Source organism: Saccoglossus kowalevskii, chromosome 9 (assembly GCF_978046115.1).
Source record: "Saccoglossus kowalevskii chromosome 9, keSacKowa6.1, whole genome shotgun sequence".
In the NCBI taxonomy this organism is placed as follows: Eukaryota; Metazoa; Hemichordata; class Enteropneusta; family Harrimaniidae; genus Saccoglossus; species Saccoglossus kowalevskii.
Window position 1 is genome coordinate 9568731 of NC_140649.1, and position 24394 is coordinate 9593124.

Below are 24394 nucleotides of genomic sequence, written 5' to 3' on the forward strand. Positions count from 1 at the left end.
CGGTAAAGTAAGATGTAAATTCGGTAAAGTAATATGTAAAGTGGGTAAAGTACGATGTAAAGTAGGTAAAGTAATATGTAAAGTCGGTAAAGTAAGATGTAAAGTCGGTAAAGTAAGATGTAAAGTAGGTAAAGTAAGATGTAAAGTCGGTAAAGTAAGATGTAAAGTCGGTAAAGTAAGGTAAGATGTAAAGTCGGTAAAGTAAGATGTAAAGTAGGTAAAGTAAGATGTAAAGTCGGTAAAGTAAGATGTAAAGTCGGTAAAGTAAGATGTAAAGTAGGTAAAGTAAGATGTAAAGTCGGTAAAGTAAGATGTAAAGTCGGTAAATTAAGATGTAAAGTCGGTAAAGTAAGATGTAAAGTAGGTAAAGTAAGATGTAAAGTCAGTAAAGTAAGATGTAAAGTCGGTAAAGTAAGATATAAAGTAGGTAAAGTAAGATGTAAAGTCGGTAAATTGATTTTTGATTTACGGGTAAGTAAAACGAAATTAGATTAACGGATGTGACTGATAACTTTTACTATGAAACTAAGCACCGCGTTAGCAGGCCAGTCATACTGCGTTTAACTAACAGTATCAGTTTTAACGTCACACCCATGACTTATTTCGTGAAAATAAACTGCATTTACCAACTGAATTGTAGTAATCCATTGTCCAGAGAACAAACAGCGCCACCACACGTCCATGTAAGTTCAAACTGCTGTAATTGGTCAATAGGTTTATAATAAGCATATTCTGATTTGATTCTGCTGGTCACACGGTTTTTGAAATTTTCAAGCGGATAGGTGGAAACGTTGCCATCCTGATATGAATAGAGATTTTTGCAGCACAAATTATATACAGAAAGATGTTTTCACATTGTTAGGATAAAGACTTGTGATAGTTGTGGGGTGTACTATACTATACTGTTTTTCAACTTGAAAAAAGTACGAATTGGAGACATCAAAATATGCAAATATTGCGCATGTGCTTGCTGACATAAACCCTGTCAAGACGTACCTGTATATTCGCGCGTCCCCATATATAATTGGTGATGTTACAATGAGAGTGACGCAATGCATCAATAAGCTTCAATCGCTCTAAGACATTATTGAGCGAGCGGGACGCGCGTATGTCTGGCTCATTGCCGCCATTGCGATCAAGTTCAGGTGAAAGAGTGCAGCTAAAATCACCCCCTTATTATCTCTGGGTCATTGTTAAGATTGTTGAGATGATTTTTAAGTTTTTGAAAACATTCAATGCTCTCATTACTATTAGTTGGCGCGTAAACTTTGAAAAGATGAACCGGACTATTAATTTAATTTTTACATGTGCGTGTGAAAGATAACCACGAATAATATGTGTTTGTGATAAAACAACAATATTTGAATTGAAGAAAATTCACACACCAGCGTGATTGGTAGTCCCGTGGAAAACCAACACCTCGCCGCACAACTTGCCAGGCATTGACATCGGAAGCCAAAGAATGCGTTTCCTGCAAAAAGTAAAAGTCGCGGGGTTTGTTGCTCGCGCTTCAAAAATTCAAAACCTTTTCATGGAATCACGACACCCATTAACATTTAAAGTAATTCCTTCCATCACCCCCCTCATCTTCACTGTTCTTGTCGTCTTCTATGTCCCCGTTTTTTCCGGGTCACTGGGGATCTCTTTTTACCTCCATGCTGGGGATGATGTAAATATCTTGTGTAGCAACGGCCCTGATTAGTTTGGGACTTAGTTCAGTGGTGAAAAACTTGGTGATTCATCAATGCAAGTCGGTGTGAATGGAGACAAAGACATATCGTGCGCTGCAGCAATAGAAGGTGCAGTGACCAGCCAGAGAGGTGGGTGGGGTGGGGTAGAGTGAGGTGGGGTGAGGTGGGGTGGGGTGGGGTGAGGTGGCTTACGAGCTGCAATTTCAGCAAAGGTAGGTAACCTCTGCGTACACGTAAGGAGGTGTCTCACTGGGAGGTTTCAAAAATGGAGAGGGGAGAGAGGCAAGGAGGAAAGGGTTTGTACCCTCTCTTCAACTTATGTAACAACATTTTCATTGTTAGTATTATATTGATTTTTACCCAAATTAATTTGCCTTTCACCGCTATCGGTTGATCGCGTGCGTTTCTTACATCTGTTGTCAACTTCCATTCTACTGAGAACGTTATCATGGTTTGATTCTATGGGGGGTAACACATTATCTATACCGTTGTCTGCGTTTATATATGTTATATTTACACTGTTTTGTCAGACGTATTTTCCTCACTACGCCGACTCGTCATCTGTAAAAAAAAAAGGGGGGGGATTAGCAGCCATTATTGTTGACAATGTCATTATCTGCGGTTTTTGTTTCAGTCAAACCTGTCTAACTTTCCATTCTATTATCATTGTTTTCTTTGTCTTGGTTTTGGCTTAGTCTTTTCCACGAAACGAAACGAAACAAAACCCTAACTCGCATTTTTTTTCATTGGCCTAATAATATGAGACAATTTCGCACCGTGAAACACGAAGTGAATAGCGCCATCAATAGGCTCTCTATTTGGACAGTTTCTACGCGTGTGGCCTTGTTGGTGGCATGAAAAACAAGCAAAATCATCTGTGGATATTATATGTCTGGTTATCACACACGATTGGCAATATACCGTTAATATTGGTATCTTAAAGGTGTACATAAACCTGCCTACGAAATGATTACACATGTTTTATTGTAGGTCGTTTGCAACCAAGCGAAATTATACAGATACCGCTCAAACACGTCACACATATGGGCCCGAGCTATACATGTATTTGGTACATTTGATCATCCCTTTCTAGTTCCATGATTTGATATAACCACGGTTCAACCTAGATTGAAAAATCCACAATAACCATCCTATTAGCACAGACCTTATCAACACATGACACTGACGACAGATTTGTTCAACCTGAAAGCAGCAATAATGTTGTTGCCTTCGACTATAAAATCAGCCGCTGCCGCTACATATGTTTGGACTGGAATCCCGTCCACACTTTCACAACGAATAGCATGGTTTCTTGTTAAATTATTAGCAGGTGTGGTCAAACCTTTGTTTGAGCGGCCACCTTGACCGACAGTTGTAAATATCGCTTTTGTAGGACGCTTGTTTTGCTAATTACAGACTTCCGATTATCTAGGTAATTGTAACATTTCAATAAGTTTGGTCTTGAAGTTTACGTTTGTTGTAAATATCAGCCATCAGACGTTCCGCTTATCTGAGGTTCTCTCCATATATATGATAATGCTAATCTAAGACCAACTATCACGTGAAAACAAATAAAAATCATTCTAAAATAACGTTGATTCTGGATTCATTGGCCCGGGAGAAAAAATTACCTTTGCGATAAATATTAGTGTTGAGCAGGTTCGGATTGTAACATTTGGTTGACGAAATCACAAACTACTATAGAACAGATTAGCTACGTGGCTTTTCCTTTGGTCAGATGTGTGCCACGTTTGTTTGTGGGCTTAACTATTTAATCCAATAAACATCCACTCAAACTAACGCGACTCACAGTTCCTCTATAGAGGAATTGTGCACACCTATAACGTAATAACATTCAAATTTAGTAACTCGATTGTTAATTAACAGTTAACCAAACTTCGAATTGCGGGAAATATTACAACGTTAAACGAAACAAACTTCAACTTTTGAAGTTATAGATTAAATCATGTTCTCAATTTCTGGCAACAGTGGATATGATGTCATACTTTACCCATAATCCTTTGCTGAAGAATCAAGATGGTGGACTATATAAATTAATGAAAAGTTAAATATCTAGAGAATGAAAAAGTGATATGAAAAAGCTTTAAATTGCATGATCTTGCATTTGCCGAGCTCTTTCATCTGGCAGTATTATGTTGTTAGACTTGACTTTTCCTTTAACATAAACAACGTGAGTGTGCGTCTGACCAATGTGTGGCATGACGGGAAACTCGTATCTGATGTGCTCTGTTTTGATTCCCACCTTGAAAATGTTTTTCACAAATATTGTGATATTTTATACACAATGCAGTAATTACAAACTTTAACCTAACATTTCCATCATAGTGGTTTTCGTATTTACAGTACAGTAATAAAACGAACCGCGAGAGATTAAATGGATAGCCAGCATTCATAAAAAAACTGAATAATTGCGAGCAAGCAACCATGTGTTGACGACCTATGCACAAGGGACCCCCCCCCCCGGCTTGGGGCAGTGGCAGAGTGACCGTGGAAGGGCTCTTGTAACGTTACGAATAGTACAGTAACACCCTAGTGCGAGCACCACAGGGGTTGGTCAACTGTGTGGGGTATGGGTTCTGATATGTATGGGCCGAGTCCGTTACTTCGAGTTGAAAGAATGACTTTTTCATTACGAAGTCGAAACACTACTCCCCACGGTAGCCTTGACTCGCCCATATATCAAATTCACATTCTAGCGGTAAATCTCAAGTTACATTAACGTGATAGGCTATAAACTACAGTGACGTAATGTAAGATAAAGAATATGATACGGTATCCTCAAATACATAAACTCAGAAATCTGTTCCTAACAGGCACTGCAGTGAAATTACGGGTATTTGCCGCTGCTGTTGTGATATATCTTGGTTACCTCAATCGGAATTCCCCCTTGTCACCCAACATGCATCGGTCGCAATGAGGCTACGTGCATTGTGTCGCCACGGACGGCGGTCCTCGGCACTCTATGAATAAGGTATTTCCGATGTCAGGGTTCGTTTTTTTATAGGGAGTCTCGTCTACAGTTGAATACATTTTGTCTTGAATAAACGTCTTTCAGCCCGAGTCCATCCATTTGTTTTGATACTTTGTGTCACGTCAATTGAATAATAACAACTACAAATAGTTTAGAACACTAGTATTTGTTTTCGAATTTAGACATGTTTCACTCCTGGAAGAACTGTCTGAAAATTGAACGCTGAACAGCAGTTAACGGTTTGGACGCCGCTGTGTACATCTGAAGTGCGAACTTTGTATCAACAAACGTACATCCTCTAAAATGTATTAGCTGTCAGTGACACATCAATTATCCATCCATGGCTTGATTGACTCGCAGAATGCATTCATCCGACTTTAACTCGCAAAGTGCCTCTATACTCGTATGTAAACGAAGGAACGTCATCTTTTCAAATAGCCATTAGTTTGCGAATTGGGTATATACGTGCTGTGTGAGAGATTGATATATCACTCATTCATTTTAATATTTTCGAGATGGATGTCGTTGTGTCTGTGGTGATACTATTGTGTTTATTCAATGAACATCTGACATCTTTTTTTTCACTTCATTTACAATTATATTTGGGCGTCTGAATGAGAATCGACATGCGTACAGTTACGTAAATGCATATTATACATGCAGCAGTTCTCATTTTGGAGGATGTTGTGGCCCTAAAAAGGAAAGGGCTGTTTGGTTTGTGAATGCGGAGCGCACTTACTAAAATACACCAATATGTACCTAGTTTTGAATTATTAGTACGTTTTATTCAAGTAATACACAAAATAATAAATGTACATGCCACACATATGCGGAGCATGTATGCACACAAGTTTACGTAGTGATGAGAAAAAATACGAGAAATGTTATTCCATTTTTATATCGTTAATAACAATACAAATTATTCAAACACACTATCAATATCCCTACCAGAGCTTCCATTCGAGTTTTGAAATATCGGTATATCAAGCTAAACATGGTCAATATAATCGCTCTTGTTTGTGGCATTCACGTGAAAACTTGCTGACCAAGAGTGATTACTTCCATTACCAGGTGAATTCTTTTCCTCTAGCAAATTTTAATAAAAAAATACACACAAACAAACATGCATTGAACACGATTATTGTAAAATCGACAGAATACCCAAAAGTTATAACTAGTACACTATTCAAAATAAACATAAAACATAAAAACAATCGTCTATCCTTATTTGTAAACAAAGAAAATTAATGACTGAAAAAGCTACTTGCATATACATTATACGTTCAAAATACTAATACCCGTAACGATGTAAAACAGTCTCAAACTGTGAAACAATGTAATACAATGACAATTAAGAATACGTCTACATTTTACTCTGACTTTGATACGTCTATACGGCGAAGTAATGTTGTACCAGGGTACATAGCCCACAGATTACCACCAAAAACGACGCAGCACTTGACCGTGTACCTGCATTGGAATCAATATAAAATACGGTTATTAAAATCGAACTCGTATTTACGTTTCTGGTCATTAAACACGTAATAGCTTTGATTACTTATTTGTTGTTAGAAATTTAGAAAAGTTTAATTTCAAAATAAAAATTAAATTGTATTGACAATTTAAAAAATTTCAATAATATTAATATTAAACTAGAAATGTGAGTGTGCATTGATAGTTAATGTATCTTCTATAGTGGCATTCTCCTATAACAACATATTGAAATGTGAATGAAATTTTTCAAATGACGTGATTATTCAAAGAGAAAACTGAGAAAGAATTTTCCCTTCTGTACATAACTTTACTACAGCTTCGGGCCACAATGAGCTGATTATAAGAAATCAGAGAGAAAACAGTGTTACGCATGCGTTGCGTTGCTTTACTACATGGTGTTATAATTCCTGAAAACAAAATGTGTGAGCAACATGTGAAAGTATGTGTTAATGCACATAGTAGAAAAATGGAGTTTGCTGTCTGTACTGTCCCGTCACACAAATTAGGAATACTGTTTCTCAATAATCAAATGGCCTCCTTGGGCACGGAAGAGGGGCAATTGTATAACCACAGTTGTGTTGTTGACAAAATTTAAATGAAAGACCTTTTCAGTTTTTAAGTAGCCTGGGCAAAATAATAAAATTGGCCGAGTTATTCTAGCTAAAACCTAGCATATTTCGACCGAGTATTTTCCACTACCGTAAAAATAAATTGTGATTTGGTAATCAAATATTCAGTTGTGTGTATAAGAACATTGTTTTAGTTCATGATTATTATAATACATATTTATTTTCGCCACATGGTATCAAACAACTATTGAATGTTTTTCTAACCTTCTACACGGCATTAAGTGTAAGCTAGTAAAATATAAAAGTAAAACTTAAAAGTCGCATTTTCAGAATGAGACTGAGTTAAAGCTAGAATTGTTTCAAGGTTCGATTTTTTTCAAAACACACGAAAAAAGAAACGACTGCACACAGTCCATGTATCTGTGGTACTATTGTGTTGAATCAGTATCAGTTGATTTAGTATATCTTGCATTTGAGTCAATTTCCATAATTGTGCCGTATATAGTGAATTATTGAAACAAATATGATAGTAATTCGAGCAATTCAACCGCTTCCTTTGAAAAAGCTGAAATCATTAAACTGCATCAGATGTAAATTCATCATATAGTTTGACTACATGATGACACATAAACAATGGTAGTATTTATTAAATTATCCAAACACGGACAATACAATTGTGGTTAAACGGGTTCTTATGGATGAGTGCCATCGTGCAAAGAATCCTGGGAAAAAGAACAAGTCTAGCTATGCACATTACCTGTGTCTGCTTGGCCTGCTGTAACCGTCAATTCTAACATGTCTGTTTCACTAACACTCGAATCCATCGAGTCCTGACTGGTACATGCGTAAAGTCCTGCGTCTGCTTCCGAGACATTTTCAATCGTGATAGATAGACTCTCCACTGGATTGGGACGTTCGTCGGATATCATCCTTTTAGCTCTGTCAGAACCAGTCAAGTTGGTCGACGCCACCAACGATCCGTATTGTACAGCCATGCATGTTAAATGTACTGCTTCGCCAGCTTTAACGTAAACATGGTTGCTTGGCTGCCAACGTGCTATTGAAAGAAAAACAAAATACATATTATACGACTGTTGAAATCATTTACGTGATCACAGTATATGTACATCTAAGTAGCAATATAAAGCTAGGTACTAGTCCTTGAAATTATTTTAATATTTGTTTATGTATGAGGATTAATCCTTATATGGCATTCCCAAATGATAAAACCATTTAAATCTGGCGATTTCACCATGGTTTGAAAAATTTTCCGGAATTATTATTTTAAGATTTGAAATATCAGTGTTACTAACCTGCTGGAACAATCACTTCGATATAGTCTATTAAATTAGTACCCTCGACTTCAACACCATATTTTCCAGCCAAATGTTGAGATATATCAGTCAAATAGAAATGTGTTGTTTTGTTACCATCCGCATGTAAAATGGTTTTGTCCTTTACATAATTTGGTGCTTCATCATCGGGTGTGAAGATGGCAGGGAAGTTGAAATACGTTTGGTCTGAATGAACGTTCGCTGTACGGCCTAAAAGATCGTCGCCCATATACATAAAACGATAGGGTAACGTTGGTACCAATCCCAGCAACCACTGGACTAGATGGTTCCGACTTGACTGAGAAAAGAACATATATCAGGCGACGTTAGGAAAGTATCATTATTTTGTGGGGTGGTGGCTAGAAGCAGAAAAAACAGACCAATTTGCCTGTCACTCAGCAGTTTTTGACAAGCAAAGGTAATGGAAATAAAGTTGTATTTCCAAATTTAAAAAAAAAAATTCTGTTTTCTGGCAGTGTATAAAACTATAACATATTAGTAACATGCACATATTTCGACTAAAATTTTATCAGGTCTGCAAAATATCACAAGCATCATTGAAATCTAACATTTGATTCTTGGGATATTGATGGAACAGGAACACATATGCAGGCATGCATACATACAGATACCTACACTGCTCATGCTTTACTATAATGTTTTATTCAACACTCCAAGATGTCACTCATTGGAACACATGCTGTGAAACCTGATCTTTCGACAAGGCAACTATGCCATTTTTTCAGAACAAAACTATGCATGTATGTACGTCAATGAACTTGAACTTGTATTATTGTATTGACGTCACAGCTACTACCTTAATTTCAGACTACTATAGACCGCAGACTAGTAATACTAGTAATGAGTATAGACAGACTATCAACGCCTATTGTTGCAAGTGTGTATTGGACAATACACCCGTATGATGTTAGCCTGACAAGGTCGCGTGAGTTGCGCCCTCCAAACCCAACACAGGTTGATGATGCCGTTCGACCGGCGAAGGCACCACTAACGCCTACATGTCAGGCTAGTATGATGTGTGCCTCGGCAGACCTTGCTGGTAGTTTATTGACACACGTTAACCCGAAGATTCCCGAACACACACGTATTTACCCGAAGATTCCCGAACACGCACGCATTTACCTACTTTGTGTTTTCGTAATGTCATTCTAGTGCCAAACGCACAGGCGCATACTTTTCGATCTAACTGAAATTAAATGAAATCTATGTGTTTCGACCTTTCGATCGTCTTTGTTTCTGTTCAAATCGGCAATTTTTTTACGCGAGTTACAGAATTTTAATATCTCCTGCTTTCGTCTGCGATATTCACGAATATATAATGAGCAACTTCATATTAGTATTTCTCATTATTTTGAATTTTCCTAGAATATGTGAAAAGTTTTTCCATAAAGGTCAAATGGCGGCGTTGGCTTTGAAAGTGATCATTTGTATGGAAGCTTCGTAATTTGTGTGGAAAATCTGTTTGAAGATTTATATGCTCACATAACTAAGCGATTGAAGTCATTGAATATTCAGTAAGGAGCGGATATTTTAATGGAGCATACATTTTAGCTATCTCTATTCTTGTTTGGTTCATAATTACATAAATATGGAAAATAAACACATAAATAACTTGCATATGTATTGTCGCATTTGTGGAGTTTTTAACAAAAAAAATCAAGTTAGCATTATCATTCACTACCTCCTGTGTACATATCGTACTGTCTCGCGTTATTTGATGAAATAATAATGGATATGCGTTATTATGATATACTAGTAGTCGAGTTACATGTAGTTCGATCGGTTGTTTATTGGATTAAAAAGTTAAGCCCACAAACAAACGTGGCGCGCATCAAAACAGGTATAAACAGTTTATATCTCTATCATGATTTATATTTCAGTCAGTTTGACAGTGGTTGCCATGACATATACTGATAAAGGTTAATGACAAGACCAGATGGCGAGCTAGTCGAAATCAACCAAAAACATCTTATGACTCTGCAGTTTTTAAGATACAAGACAGTAGCTGTAATTCTAAACCAATGTTGTTGGCGAGTTTAACTAAGGTGGTATCTTTGTGGAATGTTAGTGCGAGATTATTACCCCATCAATATTAGTTGGCGTTGACAATGTATAGAAATGTTTTCTCTAGACAGCTTGACGAGTAATTAATTGATTATGATGTGTAAAACTTTCATGTGATTGGTTGTTTGTTGGAAGGAAAGGCCTTGGAGTCTCTTATACTGATTGTAATTGGTTAAGGGGTGACAAGAAATAAAGATTGATTTAATGCTGTCTCGGGTGAAAACCAGGAACTTGGCAGAGAATCGTTTTGGGAACATGAACGAAGCTTGTGTGTGTCTTTTGTCAGCCTAGCGTGGAAACGACCGAATCCCGGTTACCTAAGTGAAGGTTTTTAACCATCAAAAATACCTATCACATCTCCATGATCTGACCAAAGGAAACGCCGCGTTTATAGTCTGTTTATACATAGAGGTATCACGGTTAGTAACCGTGGAGGTATAAACACAACTGGTTTAAGCCTATTGGATTTCCTTTGTTTCTAGTCGAGAGTTAATCCGCATATCTTGTCTGTTTAAACGTCCTTTGAACCCCATGATCATTTCCGACGCTCTCGTTCATGTATGCAGTAAACGACGGAAACTTGAACTGTTTCGAGTTTGTTTGTTTTTCTCGCAAGACTTTCGGGTACATATTTCGCTATTATCCAGGCGTCGCGGTTTTGGAAATAAAATATATCTTCTTTTTTCGGGTAACCGCAGCTTGTGGCTTGACGATGTCACATACGGAATGATAAGTGTCTAAAAACCGATGCAATGTTTTCAGTGTTTTTTACTTGGCAAAATGGCAATCTGATTAAAATCTGATGTAGTGTACAGGCTGTGATTGGCTGTTACTTACGTGAGATTTGAACGGGACTTACATAGGCGTCGGATCAGATGTAGGTAGGGCGGAATTAAAAAAACACAAAATCAAAGTAAAATAATAAAATAAAATAAAAGGGCATTAATAACAAAAGTAATAAAAAATAAAATTAAAATAAGCATATTATGGAAGGCCAAGTGTTGCAATATTCATTAAAAATATTTATGTGCAAAACTTAGTATTCGTATTTTTGAATTACATATTTATATTTGTAAAACCTTTATTTATATTCTTAAAACCGTCATTTGTATTTGTAAAACTTCCATTTGTATTCATAAAACCTCCATTTGTATTCGTGATTCATCTATTTGTATTTTTAAAAAAACATGTGATAAGTGAGCATAGAGGGCGCTATGTATACAATACAAATGTATATTTGTATTGGTGAAACTTCCATTTATATTAGTCAACCTCTATTTGCGTTAGTTGCATCATGTTTATATGCGCCGAGTGAACGCAGAGGGCACTCTTTGTCATTGACTTCGATTCAACAGATAGATTGTAACAACAGCATGGCTGCAATTATATATCCATCAATGGCCCCATTAGTCACTATTCTCCATCGTATTAAAGCCCGGGATTAAAGCATGATGGCCATCAATGTGCCATAAACAATTTGGACCAGGTACAGAATAAATCCTATGTTGTGCCACTAAACCCCATTGAAGAGCAGAATTGGCAGGATCAATTCTGTGCAAAGCTGATCTTACTCTTTGACGCTGCACTGCTAAGCTCCTTGATTTTAAATGTCCCAGCATCATAACAACACCAGTATGTGGATGATTGGGATAAATTTCAGCGACAATTTCATCAAGACGACCATCACTCAAAGTAGTATACCGTGTACACTCTACACCTGCTCGGCAGATATTCCGCCACAGTGTTGTTATGTTTACAAGTAACATCGCTGAAATAATTGTATATGTAAAACCAGCTGATAAAAGAAACTCTACCTGTTCCAAATCTATATAAACCCTGGGAGGTCCAGGCGAGTTTGATTTAATTAACTGCCGTTCCCCAATCAGTGCTGGTATTGTACATCGTTGGGTTGATAAATGCAGAAGACGTTCATTCCAGATGTCTTTTTAAGTATCGTAAACAGTAGACGAGAGTGTCAATGCGTGAATGCAAATCAGTGTTATCGATACCACTGTCACATATAAACAAAACTGTTCTCAAACATCGATTTAGACGTTCAATAACATACCGCACAAACACAACGTCCTCATTCTCAAAATGATGGTCGCATAAATTCAGTAAATCGGCAATATGATTAAAGAAAGCGATCCATGCATCTGCGGTCAGTGTCTCGTGATCTTCTGCCATCTTTATTACAAGCAGTAGTAGCGCCCCCACGCTTACAAGACACGAGTATAAGTGAATGGCGATTTTACAAGTACAAATGAAAGTTTAACGAATAGAAATGGGCATTTTACAAACACAAATGGAGATTTTGTTAGAAATGAAAAAAAAGTAGTTTCACGAATACAAATAGAGATTTAACTTACACAAACAGATTTTACGAATACAAATGTAGGTTTTATGAACACAAATAAAAATTTCCAGTAGAAATAGATAATGTAATTTCACGAATACAAATAGAGATTTCAAGAATACAAATAGAGATTTCAAGAATATAAATAAAGGTTTTATGAATACAAATATGTAATTCATAAATATAAATTCTCGCACATAAATATTTTTTAATGAATATTGCAACACTTGGCCTTCCATAGTTTATAGCCAAAATAATTAAAGTCCGTACACTACATCAGATTTTAATCAGATTGGGCAAAATGGTTGCCGTGCTGAGTGTGAACTGCAGTAACAATAGCGATAATCATCGGACGTGTGTTGGCTAGTGAAGGTGTAACACTCGTTTTTAATGTGTGAATGTGTATATGGACGTACTAAGTTAATATGCCCCAATAATAACTTAAAGACATGCACGAATCAGCCATTTTTAAAAATACATGACGGCGAGTTACGGGACTACAGATGAAATCCCGCCTGTTCGCTAAGAATGCGCGTAATGGTCATTAAATTCATGATAGAATCTCATTAAAATTCATTTGCATATGACGTACCAGCTCCCTGGCCCATTATTTGTTTTTTTAAGGTAGAGATGCAGTTTATTTGTGAATTTCAATCAAAAATAGTTTTTTTCGTTTTTTATATAGATTTTTATCTAAAGAACATTCTGTGAAAATTTGACCAATGAATTCTTATTGGAACACCGTTAAAATTGCTGGTTATTTTCTGATTAAAAATAAAAAAAAAACACTCACACGTGGCAATGTTTATGTCCAATTGCCTAATTTGCATGAGTAATCAAATAACAGGACCTTTGATTGACAATATGCAAATCGAGATTGTACGGGTCATAGTTCATTCAATTCACGCGCATGTGCAATTATTCTCAAATCAGTTATCGCTCGCTAGCAAACCAAACATTACATTTACTCAGCGTTTTTTCCTAATTTGTATCATAACATTATGCGTGGTGTGAAAAGAAAGAGAGGTAGAAAGAAGATTCAGATGATTTCTATGTCGGAAGAGGCAAAAGCTACACTGAAGGCATCAGCTCGCCGAACGAAAAACAAAATCGATGTGAGCGTCCAAACGTGACTTTCCCTGAAGGCGTGAATCCGAGTTTCTGATTGACTGAGAGATTTTATTTTTAAATAATTGTTCTCAAAAAATAAACTGAGCATGTGAAGAATGATTTAACATTATTTACAGTGATAACAGCTCATTGTCGAAACGAAGCTTACCCATTCACGCTAGTCACAATAAACATCATACTACTAGGGATTTCAGTCACGTGACCTTGGTGGTTAGACAATGTGTATGACAGACCCTATGCTTGTAGTTTTTAGTGTAATATAATTTTTCCGTCCTGTATTTTCTATAAAAAACTGTCGCTTATTGTTGCTGTAAGTATTTTCTTTACAACCTAAAAATTTGGTTTTGTTTCGAGTAACCCTTACAGAGTTACAGAGCAGCAAAGTCAGAAAACCGGCACAAAATCATGCTTACGCGTCCACTGTACGCCGGCCCCAACATTTGTTTAAGTCAAGTGAAACACAACATCGTTCTACTGCATGGGCGCAAAACTAATTCGGAACGTACCATTACGAAAATAGGCTCGCTGGAAAGTAGGGGGTTATAGCTACATTTTGAGGGGACGAACGAAAAAATCGGCCGAAAATTGAGAAAACGGCAATAAAACTAACATTTTCAACACATTTTTAGGAATTATTTTATGTAATTATCGACTCGTTCGGGTCATTAATAAAAAATATAATCATTATAGGTTTAATACTACGCAATATTTTAGTGATTGGTGCGCCGCAAGTATTGCGCTGGGTCCTGTTAAAAGTGGTACGTCTCAAGTCGATTCACATCCGGGTACTTTGTTCTGACCCACGCGAACCAGCCATTTTTCAAGACTCTCGCTTTCGATTTTGCTGAAAAGGTAAGGCCTGTTTTTATTAGTTTTTTGAGTCATTTTGTCGGCCTTATTATAAAATATGAATAACTAACAATGTGTGGATGACTTTTAGTGTTCTACCAGCTGATACTGGACGATATAGCTTCACATTTTGCCTGAATTCTGACAATGCCTAACGAATCGAGCGATGTGTCTGTCGATCGGTACTTTGCTTTGTTGAATTGTATCATTTATTTTTTATATCGCTCGCATATATATTTCAGTTTGTTGATCTTGATCCACGATTGTGCTAAAAAAAGGGGGAGAAACGCTAAAATGCGAATTAGGACGGTTCGAATTCTGAATGGTGTGTTGAAATTTATATAAAAGTTTGTGTTTGTGTTTATATGGTTGAGGGCGTTTTCCTGTGTGTTTCCTATGGCGACTTAAAAACAAAAGTGATTTTCTTTCGTTTTTCAATATTTTTTTTTTCTTTCCTTACACTTACAGATTTTTACTCTCATCGTTGTAATTTATTAATATTGTAAATCTTCTGTGACACCTTTTAATTAGGTAAGTGGTAATGTTTTTTGGCAATTTTCTTGTGCTAATTTAGAAAATTAAACTTATTTGGAGGGGGGCTGTTTGTCAAATTAAATGTGGTCCGCTGGTTGATTTAGTTCTATTTGTCAAGTACATTTTTTTCATGGCATGTAGGCTGATTTTTTTTTAAATTATATTTTTTGAATAGTGTGCAAGTTTGACAAATGATAATGTAAAATTATTAGATTTCATTAATTTTATTTATATTTTACCTTGCAGAATATTACCATATTTCCTGTCCGGGCCCTGTTTGGCGAGACTTTTCAATTTGGTAAGTTTATATTAAGCCTTTACTTTACATTAAATAAAAGTTATTCACAAAAACTATTATTTAAAAATTTTTTTAATTGCGTCATGATTTATCAATGCAATATAAATCAATTCAAATAATGTGCATATATTTGTAGACAATTTGTTTAATCAATTTTTCTATAACGTGACATTTCAGAATGGTGCGCTGTTAATGGCTAATCCAGTGACTAAAGGTGACATATACCATCTAGTGGTGCAGTGCAAACAAGAAAAAAACTTCAGTGTGCATTATGTTGCTGAACAGCTACGAAAAAAATACCCGTCTATCCGCGATGGAGGAGCATCAGATGCTACTTTGTACAATCGAAGTAAAGCCATTTTTCTGAAGACCAGCAAACTGAACAGTAACAGAAAGTATGCAGCTAGAGAACTTTTTATGAAAGATGTTTTTGTCTTGCCTTCAAAGTCATCCAATGAAGAAAGTCGGTTGACAAGTGCTATAACTGTAAAAGAAGTTGCGCTTTCGAAAGCTCTTGTCAATACCACTGCCGAAAATCGGATTTTGAAGCGCAAAATTAATGATGTTGAAGATGACAACACAGACCTCTCCACCAATCTTTCTGCTCTTGAAGTCAAGTATTCAACCCTTCTTTACACAATGGACCAAGTGAATGACCGGATACTATCTCTCAATGGTGAAGGGATACATGATGAATTGATGAAGCTCCGAGATGACTATGACAAAAATGCTGCTCTTCTAGATAAGACACAATCAAATTTGGTTGCCATGAAAACTAGGCTGAACAACAACAAGGCAAGAAATTGGAACAAAAAATTGAAGCGCCGTGATTCGACTATCAGCAACTTGAAGAATATAGTCGATGAGAGTAAGGAAGAGATTGTTAAAGTTAGAAAGGAAGCGAATGACGATGCTGTAGAAGTTTTAAGTGTTAGACAGTCCCTGAGTCTAAAGAATGATGAACTGCATAATGCCAAGCTGGTTATAGAGAAGTTGAAAGCTGATAAAACTAAACTTAGAAAAAAACTCAACTACTACATGAACAAAACTAAGAATAGCAGTGATGATTCTTCCCTGACAAATAACTTGCATCAAAGAATTAGTGAACTGGAAAAAGATAATGCTGAAATGCAGAAATTAGCTGAAATTTTGGAAAGTGAGGAAATTGAAACTTTCTGTGAGGGAAAGTACAGAGATGAGGTTAGAGAAGTTGTTATGGACTTGTTGTCAATGAATGTCAGCATGAATGCTGTAAATAATGTTATTTCAACTGTGTTGCAGAAACTCGCTGGACGAAATGTTGGCAGGCTTCCAAGTAATGCCTTGAAAAGCACACTCCTGGTAGAAGCTAAACACATTGCCGCTGTTCAGGTAGCTGAGGCAATGTCCAGTTCCTCAAACCATTGCCTCCATCAAGACGGAACGAGCAAGTTCCATAAACACTATCAAGGTTACCAAGTAACACTCTCTAGTGGCCGTACCATGACACTTGGTATGCAGCAGCTGTCTGGTGGCACTACTAGCGATATAGTTGATGCTTTCAAAGACACAATTGGTGATCTTGCTGACACGATAGTAAGTGACAATGCTGACAAAGAAACCATCACTGCCCAGCTGATAACATCATTGACCAGTACTATGTCTGACCAAGGACCCACTTCTGCAACTTTCAATCAACAAATAGATGCGTTGAAAGAAAAGCTACTCCCCAAGGTTACCAAGAACTGGGACATTATATCATCTGCAAATAAAGAAAAACTCACAAAGATGTTCAACTTTTACTGTAAAGCTCATATCCTGCCAAACTTCGCTTCCGAATCGGATAAAGTCCTGAAGCTGTTAGAAAATATAGCGTTAGATGGCTATAAGCCAGTGTATGCAATGGAGACGAGCGAATCAGGTGCTGCCAGACTTGTTCGTACAGCAGTAAAAGCTTTCCATCCCAGGGGGTGTGAAGAATCTGGTGTCGCATCCCATTTTCTTTCTTTCCTTAGCGCCAAAGATGAGAAACTTATGTTGCAGCCGTACAAGGGGAATCGATTTAATATTCTTTACTATGATGCCGCAGCAGTATACTATCATTCTTCAGATATTTCGCAGTTTGTGGCAAAGTGGCCAAATCCGAATCGTTTGCTCTCTGCAGTTGCTGAAGATTTGAGTGTTAAAGTGTACATAGCTGAATTGCGAGCACTCGGTATAATAGATAAAGTCGTGACTGGGCCATATTGGAGAATCACTGAAAAAGTAGAGGGAATTCTTGGCATGAATAAACACCTTCTCCAAATGAAGATGATGCTGGAAAGATGGTCTAAAGATGCTGCTCCTGTTTTGGATGGTGAACTGATGTTTTCTGAAGATGACGCAGAAGTACACAGAGATCATCTTTATGAAAAGTTGTTTGCTGAAACGTCTGATGCAGAGTTGGACTCCATGACCATACAGGCACTTGAACTCATCATGCATGCATTGCTTTTGATTCTCGAAAGGCAGTGTGATGACCAATTACCTGGTGGTAAATATTGGAATATGAAAAACGAAGAGCAAGCATCTGTTGCAGCAGTGCCAACTACAAATGTGGCTGGAGAGAGAGATTTTGCCATCTTGGATTTACTTGTACGAATTAAACCGGCAGCTACAACACTATGCTATGAAACGCTCATAATGTGGTCCAACAACAAGACTAGAGAATGGCTTGATAATAAAGATCCGATAGAGAAAGAAAAGCTTATGGCTGATGCGCGACGCACTGCCCCCTCCTACAAAGAAAAATACCAAAGACGAATGAAGGTCATTCAAGAAAGAAAACTTGAAATTCTGAAGAAAAAGCAAGCAGAAAAAGAAAGAACTGAACAAAAACAATATACAAAAAAGGTACAATTAACAAACCAAATTGATTCCGTGTGGGCAAGTGTGGATGACCATTTGAATAACATGACTGAAAAAGAACAGCGTGCAGCAGTAGTTTTGCAACTTAATTTTCACAAAACAGTTCTCAAATCGAAGGGTGCTAAAGAACTTTTTCAGCAATCTTTTAAACGCAGACAGTATACTTTAGCTGAGTTAATAAATAATTTGAAAGAAATCATTAGAGGAAATCCAGCAACAGAGTGTGACGACACACAACAACATACATCAATGCGTCAAGCTGATGAGATAGAAGTTCAGTTCACCATTCAAAAACAGAAATTGGATGCCAAGCTTCATGAAATGCGGAGAAAGCGGCGCATAAAAAAGCAACTCGAGCTCCTGCCTTCCTTTGAGAAAGATCCTAATTTACTAGTGAACAGACGTGTTTTTCACAAATGTGTTGAAGAAGGAAGTAGTGATATCGAGTGGTTTGCAGCCCGGGTACTTGCACTTGTAAATATAAATAAAGACAACCCGTTGAAATGCGAGTACTGTATCAAGTACGATGAAGAAGATGATGAAACAACATGGCACTTCCCTTTGTTGCGCGACTTAAAAAAAGGAGATCTTCTTTTGGATGAGATGTTTTAATAACAACCTACACAGTAATTTCAAACATTCCAATAGAATTTAGATATTTTTCATTGAACTGTGAATTCTCTCGGTTTTTTTTGTTTAAGTTGTGTAATAATGTAAATTAAATTGTGTAAAAATGTAATAAATATTTGTATGTGAGAGCATAGTTGTGAAACAATTTATCTACATGGTGCATCCTTGCAAACAATATATTGGTACAAAGTAGATGAAATATGTTTAAATCAGAAACAAACTGGGATAAAAAAAAATCAAATTTCACCTATTTTGAACATAACTTGTATTGTATATGGGGATACATCAATATTACTATTTGTCACTTTATTAATAAATACCAAATGCATGTATCCCTGGCCAATATGCAAGATTTTTTCCTGAATGAAGATTGCATTGAAAATAAATTCAGAAGTTAATTTATTCAAATTATGGATTTCTTTGGTTACCATGGCAACGTGCATATTTCGGACCATTGTACTGATCTACTATATGAAGTTTAGTCCAACATTGCTGGTAAAGCATTAAATGCATCCCCTGCGTTTACATCTTGCAATCCATTTTATTGGCATGCCCGCCCTTTTGTGGTTGAATCTGGTTACCATGGCAACATACAAATCATAGCAACATGCAAACCGTTGCTGGATGTTTTTTTTAAACTGAAGTGCAAATCATTGCAAAATGTAATGCCCGGTGGTTAAAGTTCATATTATGCCAGTATTACTGGTCGATCAAAATTAATTTATGCAAAATATTGTTTGTTTTTGTTTCCATGGTAACAAGTGTTTGAGCACCCGAATATGCACATAAGATCAGGTATCATCTTAAAATATATTCAGATTTAATTAGTGGTGTATGTTGATCAATGTGTATGCAATACATTACCTTTATTACCTTGAAATAATTTTAATTAATGCAAATTATTAATATAATATCATATTTCTTTGGCAATGAATTGATTTGTGTACAGTTCGGTCACATTATTCAATGGACATTGCTGCAAACTTAAAGTGTTAAAAAAATTGTGTAAATCGGTTAAGAATTGGCAAAGATACAAACAATTTACTCTTTTATTCCCTTTATAATTAGTGCTAATTGGTGCCACTGTCTTGTCTATTCATCAATGCTTAACAAAGTGAATCATTGTCTAAAATAATGACAATTATATTCAACTTCAAAGTGGTATATCTTGACAATGGAAACTCCGATTTACACCATTTAAAGTGCATTCAATTACTCTTGCAGAGATCTGTTAAATGATACCACACACACTGCACTAAGATGTATACTTAATTTTCCCCTGAAATCCCTAATACTACGGTAAAACTTAGACCACAGTCCCTCTATCACATCGTGAGGATTTTCGGTCAACAATACTCATTCACACTTTCACAAGAGGCGACAAGTTGGTAGTGATGTCGACTTCATGTTATCGTGTCTGCCCAGTTTGATTCATACACGGCGAGTCTGCCGACCCAAATAAAAAGCAATAGGCTCTTTTTCGTATAATTATTGTACTCAAATTTATTGCCTCCTCCTTGCCCAAGATATTGTCACAGGAGCGCCGTGAAACGGAAGTACATGCAATCTCAGACAACTAATAATCGTTGGAGATGCAACCAGCTGCCTGATGCAACTGTGCTAAAAATATGAAAAAAAATTCGAACAACATTTAGACCAAACATTTACTAATTCCCCTCGATCATACAGCAATAGTAACGGACATACCTTTGACGTTTGTATCATGAACATTTTTCATGTGCCCCTTGAAGCCACTTAAACTTTTGTACTGCTTGTCGCAAGTCGGGCAGACGTAGACGAAATTTCTCCGTTTAGCAGATTCGCGTACATGTACTTTCATATCGTCTGGAACATCGGCAGCATTAGAGGGGAAAAAGTCTTCCTGTCCCATCACAAAATCCCATTCGATATCTTCGTCCTCGAAGCCAACAAAATCATTTCCGTACTTCCACGACATGCTGCTCAAAAATCGACTTCCAATGTTTTGATTCTGGTTCTGAAAACTTCTGCGCAACCGCACAAATTTTTTTCGCAAAGCATGTCGGGTAAATCATTAATGGTAATGATATGCGGGTCAACTTGAAGATGACCCCTGACAAGTTGCGTCAACTGCGGATTACGTATAGGTGTCAATGGTTTATTTACCCGCTACGCGCAATAGGACAATAGGACAGCGGCCGTTTCGAGACCGGTGATAGAGGGACTGTGCTTAGACTCTATTTTAGGCATCAGGAATGATTGAAATGTCCGAAAATGACGCCAAAATACACCTTAAAAGTCCTATTTTATTTTTTTCTAAATCCCATCCCGAATTTACGGCAGAATCTGGTCCCTCGAATAAGGGACACGTGAGCTTTGATTCTAACCAGATATACTGCACTGGGTCGGGGAGATACAAACTTTCCGATCATTCGCAAGTTTTGCTAGGTGGTGCGAGACGGCTTTGTTTGCAAACGGACGAACTCCGTTTAATTCAATGAAGCAAACAACTGACAATGCTAAAATAAATTGCAGAGATACGCTAAAATTAATTGAAAACAAGCAAATAATTTTTAATGAAAAATAAATCACAGAGAGAGGTAACTTGATACATTAACAACTCGTTTGACCGCTTCTCCGCGTCTGATGTTTTGTTTTCCTTGTCATAATACTTACTGATTGATGATTTTGTTTTGATTTTTTAGTTTTTTAGCCTGCAACTCTGCCACGACCTTTGCTTTTTCCGTGAAAAATGGGGAAGTTTACGTCAATTTGACGTACATTCCATTTTTTTTAAACTAACGGACACACTGTTTAGCACTCCTATTTTTTTCATTTGCTGATTTCTATTCAGAACAATTCGACCGCTCGAAAATGCACCTTAATTTTGCACTCTTAAAACATGTCAGATTTCCAACACTGATTATTTAAAACCGGTCGAAATGTTAAAACTTTTACGTTAGGAGCTGGAGCTCTCTTCTTGCAGGCGACCGTCGCCGGTAGTACAACAGCATGTTTTGTACGTACATCCGTGCGCTGATTGTCTGCGACTGTCTTAGAAAATCCCTGAATAAGGCGTTACCAAAATCGGAAAAAATAAAAAATTGCCTCCTTAAAAAACGAACAGAATTCAAATATTTCTTTTAACAAATATGTTGCAGTGGGAAAAATGGGATTGGAAACGCTGAACAAAACTTCTGTGCCTCCGTCGCGTTTCGATTATAGGATTACGCGATTATTCATTATTGTGCGTTCGCTTCCTGGAGTTGGTTCTCAATACTACATAAAAATCATCGAGGATAAATAATTTAGTATCACACTTTGTACTCTTCACGGTAAACCATAGGCTCTGAAATACTCGTAGATTTTTTATTAAAAATACATACATGATGTTTTGATCGTGATAACAGATCACCTTCCGAGGACCGCCCCCTGTTTAATAATTCATGAGATGACGTAATGTTTACTGGGCATTGACACATCTTTTTACCGACCCCATCAAAACACTGATATGAATGACGTGTTTCTGATTTATATATTCAAGAGCAGTTGTTCTGGTCCAACGATTTTACATAAAATGTCTATGTCTATACGTTAACTTTCAATTTCAATAGTCTAGAAAGTATGACAAAGTATGACAAAGCAGTAATTCCTGGTTTAACGCGCAAATATGCAAATTAGCCTTTTTCTCGTCTTTTATTTTTGGTGAATTCTTGGGTTTTAAATTAAAATAGCTGATAGACGCTTTGGCCATTTGCCTCGAAATTTTCACACATTATTGACAAGGTGTTCCCCCTTCAAAATGCGTCCGGACAGTTGATTACGGCGAGTGGAACAAAAATAACAAGTCCGCAATTAACATGGATATATAAATTATGCAAAAATAGAAAAGAGTGAACTTTGAGGTCATGCTGTGCGACTTTGAAAGCCGTTAGAGAGATGAGTGGACGCATTTGAATTAGTAGTATACCAAGGTATCCAGTGATGTAATTTTACCCACAAACGGACTTGAAGTTTTAAAGCTATTTTTTTTTAAACCACTTTTGTCCAAAATAGCATATTTTTGAGCCAAAATCAAAAACGCATTCTGGATATTTAAAATAAAGACAAGTTTTACAAAGTTTGTATAATAAGCTTTCAGAAAATATATAACATGTTGGATATATAATACCACCTTCATTGTCTAATTACTCAATTAAAAAGCAAGCCAAATAAACTGCATCTCTACCTTAAAGGACTCCTTGATACGCCTTTGTCAACACTCAAAGATGGCATCCGATCTATTGAATGCAGTTATCTGGGTGTGTTCATCTCTGGAGCACACGCTGTGAAACCTGATCTTACGATGAGGCATTTTATTGTCGTTTTGGATCACAGCTACAAATGTAGTATCATAAGTATAACTTAATGAAAAAATATCGAAACAACACGGCAATTTCGTTAATAGCTTTCGCACAATTGACGACCAGACAAACGCCCAATAAGAACTGAAAAACATATACACGAATCCGAAATTTTACAATTACATGATGGCGAGATTACGGAACTATAGATCGGTCCATGGAGCTCCATGATCGGCCCTACTCACGCCGAGCCGTGAAATTCCGCCTGATCGCGAGATAAAACAAAAAAACAAGCCTTTTTGCTAAGAACGCCCATAACGGTCACGATAGAATCTCAGTGAAACAATTTACATACGACCTTCATCTTTCTAGTCATATAGGGCACGCCACGCTAAATGTGATGATGTTTCGCTAGTAATAGTGATGTCCTAGCAATCAATGTGTCCTTACTATGTGTGTAAGTATTCACATCAGCTAGTACTTACTGAAATTATCGGCAACGGTTATCACGGGGCACAGTGCGGCGAAGAGCATCACTAGTTGTAGCATAGCCATCTTAGAGAATCCGTCAGCGAGTGTGAAGATAGCAGTAGGGCTCGATTCATCTACATGTACAAAGGTCACACAATACCCAATACCCACACAATACCCAAAGGGAATGCGGTCATCATGAATATTAATGAGCTTGGTAACAGTGCAAACGGTTTTTTTAATTACTACCTCAAGGTAAACACATCAAGGTGCAGGACTGTGTAATAGCCCGTTTATATAGTTTAGATTTAAATTTAAGAAGGTGACGCAGTAGCAAGCTCAGTAGCAAGCCATTTTTTTCAACAAAGTAAAGAGTGTTGCTGATTTCTAACAAAATACAGACGACCCGGTATAGTATATTAACAGGTCATTGTACTTGTGAGATGACCCTTGATCAGTCATTTGAAACGCCCCTTAATAGCTAGTGTCGTCTGTGTCTTGAGATGTCCGCCATGTTGTAAGCTCCGTTTCAAAATAAACCTGTTACTGCCTTGATCTCGTGTTTCTCGTGTTTCAAGAAATTTTGCATGAGGGGCGAGATTTGCTCACCAAACTTGCGCCGGAGGCGCGACCTTCCTAGGGGGGCCGGGGTCCGGGGCATGGTTCTGATGGTTCCCCATAAACAATTTGGAAACCAAACCCCCCGGGGGGGGGGGGGCTACTTCCATAGAATTGCAATACGGGTATGTGCC

General features: G+C 37.1%; 2 protein-coding genes across 3 annotated transcripts; one reads left to right on the forward strand and one right to left on the reverse strand.

Moving 5' to 3' along the window:
• Positions 1-5446: 5446 nt before the first annotated feature.
• On the reverse strand, positions 5447-23764 carry LOC100378947 (uncharacterized). 2 transcript variants are annotated; one of them, XR_014930530.1, is made up of 5 exons: positions 23657-23764; positions 8060-8378; positions 7504-7803; positions 5976-6153; positions 5447-5943 (listed from the first exon to the last, which is right to left on the reverse strand). XR_014930530.1 is itself a non-coding variant. In XM_085503724.1 (4 exons), exons 2-4 carry the CDS (start codon positions 8313-8315, stop codon positions 6074-6076), a joined length of 636 nt encoding a protein of 211 aa, XP_085359850.1. In that variant the 5' UTR covers positions 8316-8378; positions 23657-23764; the 3' UTR covers positions 5447-6073. The 2 variants fall into 2 exon arrangements, 1 of the variants encoding a protein (XP_085359850.1); XM_085503724.1 differs by having other exon boundaries at positions 5447-6153.
• LOC146738299 (uncharacterized) lies at positions 14431-18975 on the forward strand. Its single transcript, XM_085503144.1, has 4 exons — positions 14431-14504; positions 14970-15032; positions 15282-15333; positions 15511-18975. Exon 4 carries the CDS (start codon positions 15526-15528, stop codon positions 18829-18831), a length of 3306 nt encoding a protein of 1101 aa, XP_085359270.1. The 5' UTR covers positions 14431-14504; positions 14970-15032; positions 15282-15333; positions 15511-15525; the 3' UTR covers positions 18832-18975.
• Positions 23765-24394: the final 630 nt, after the last annotated feature.

Coding starts and splice junctions, on each gene's coding strand:
- LOC100378947 (XM_085503724.1), bottom strand. CDS start 8,315: ATGTATATGGGCGACGATCTTTTAGGCCGTACAGCGAACGTTCATTCA. Junction 7,804..8,059: donor CGAAGTGATTGTTCCAGCAG/GTTAGTAACACT, acceptor TTCTTTCAATAG/CACGTTGGCAGCCAAGCAAC. Junction 6,154..7,503: donor AGCAGGCCAAGCAGACACAG/GTAATGTGCATA, acceptor ATTCCAATGCAG/GTACACGGTCAAGTGCTGCG.
- LOC146738299 (XM_085503144.1), top strand. CDS start 15,526: ATGGCTAATCCAGTGACTAAAGGTGACATATACCATCTAGTGGTGCAG.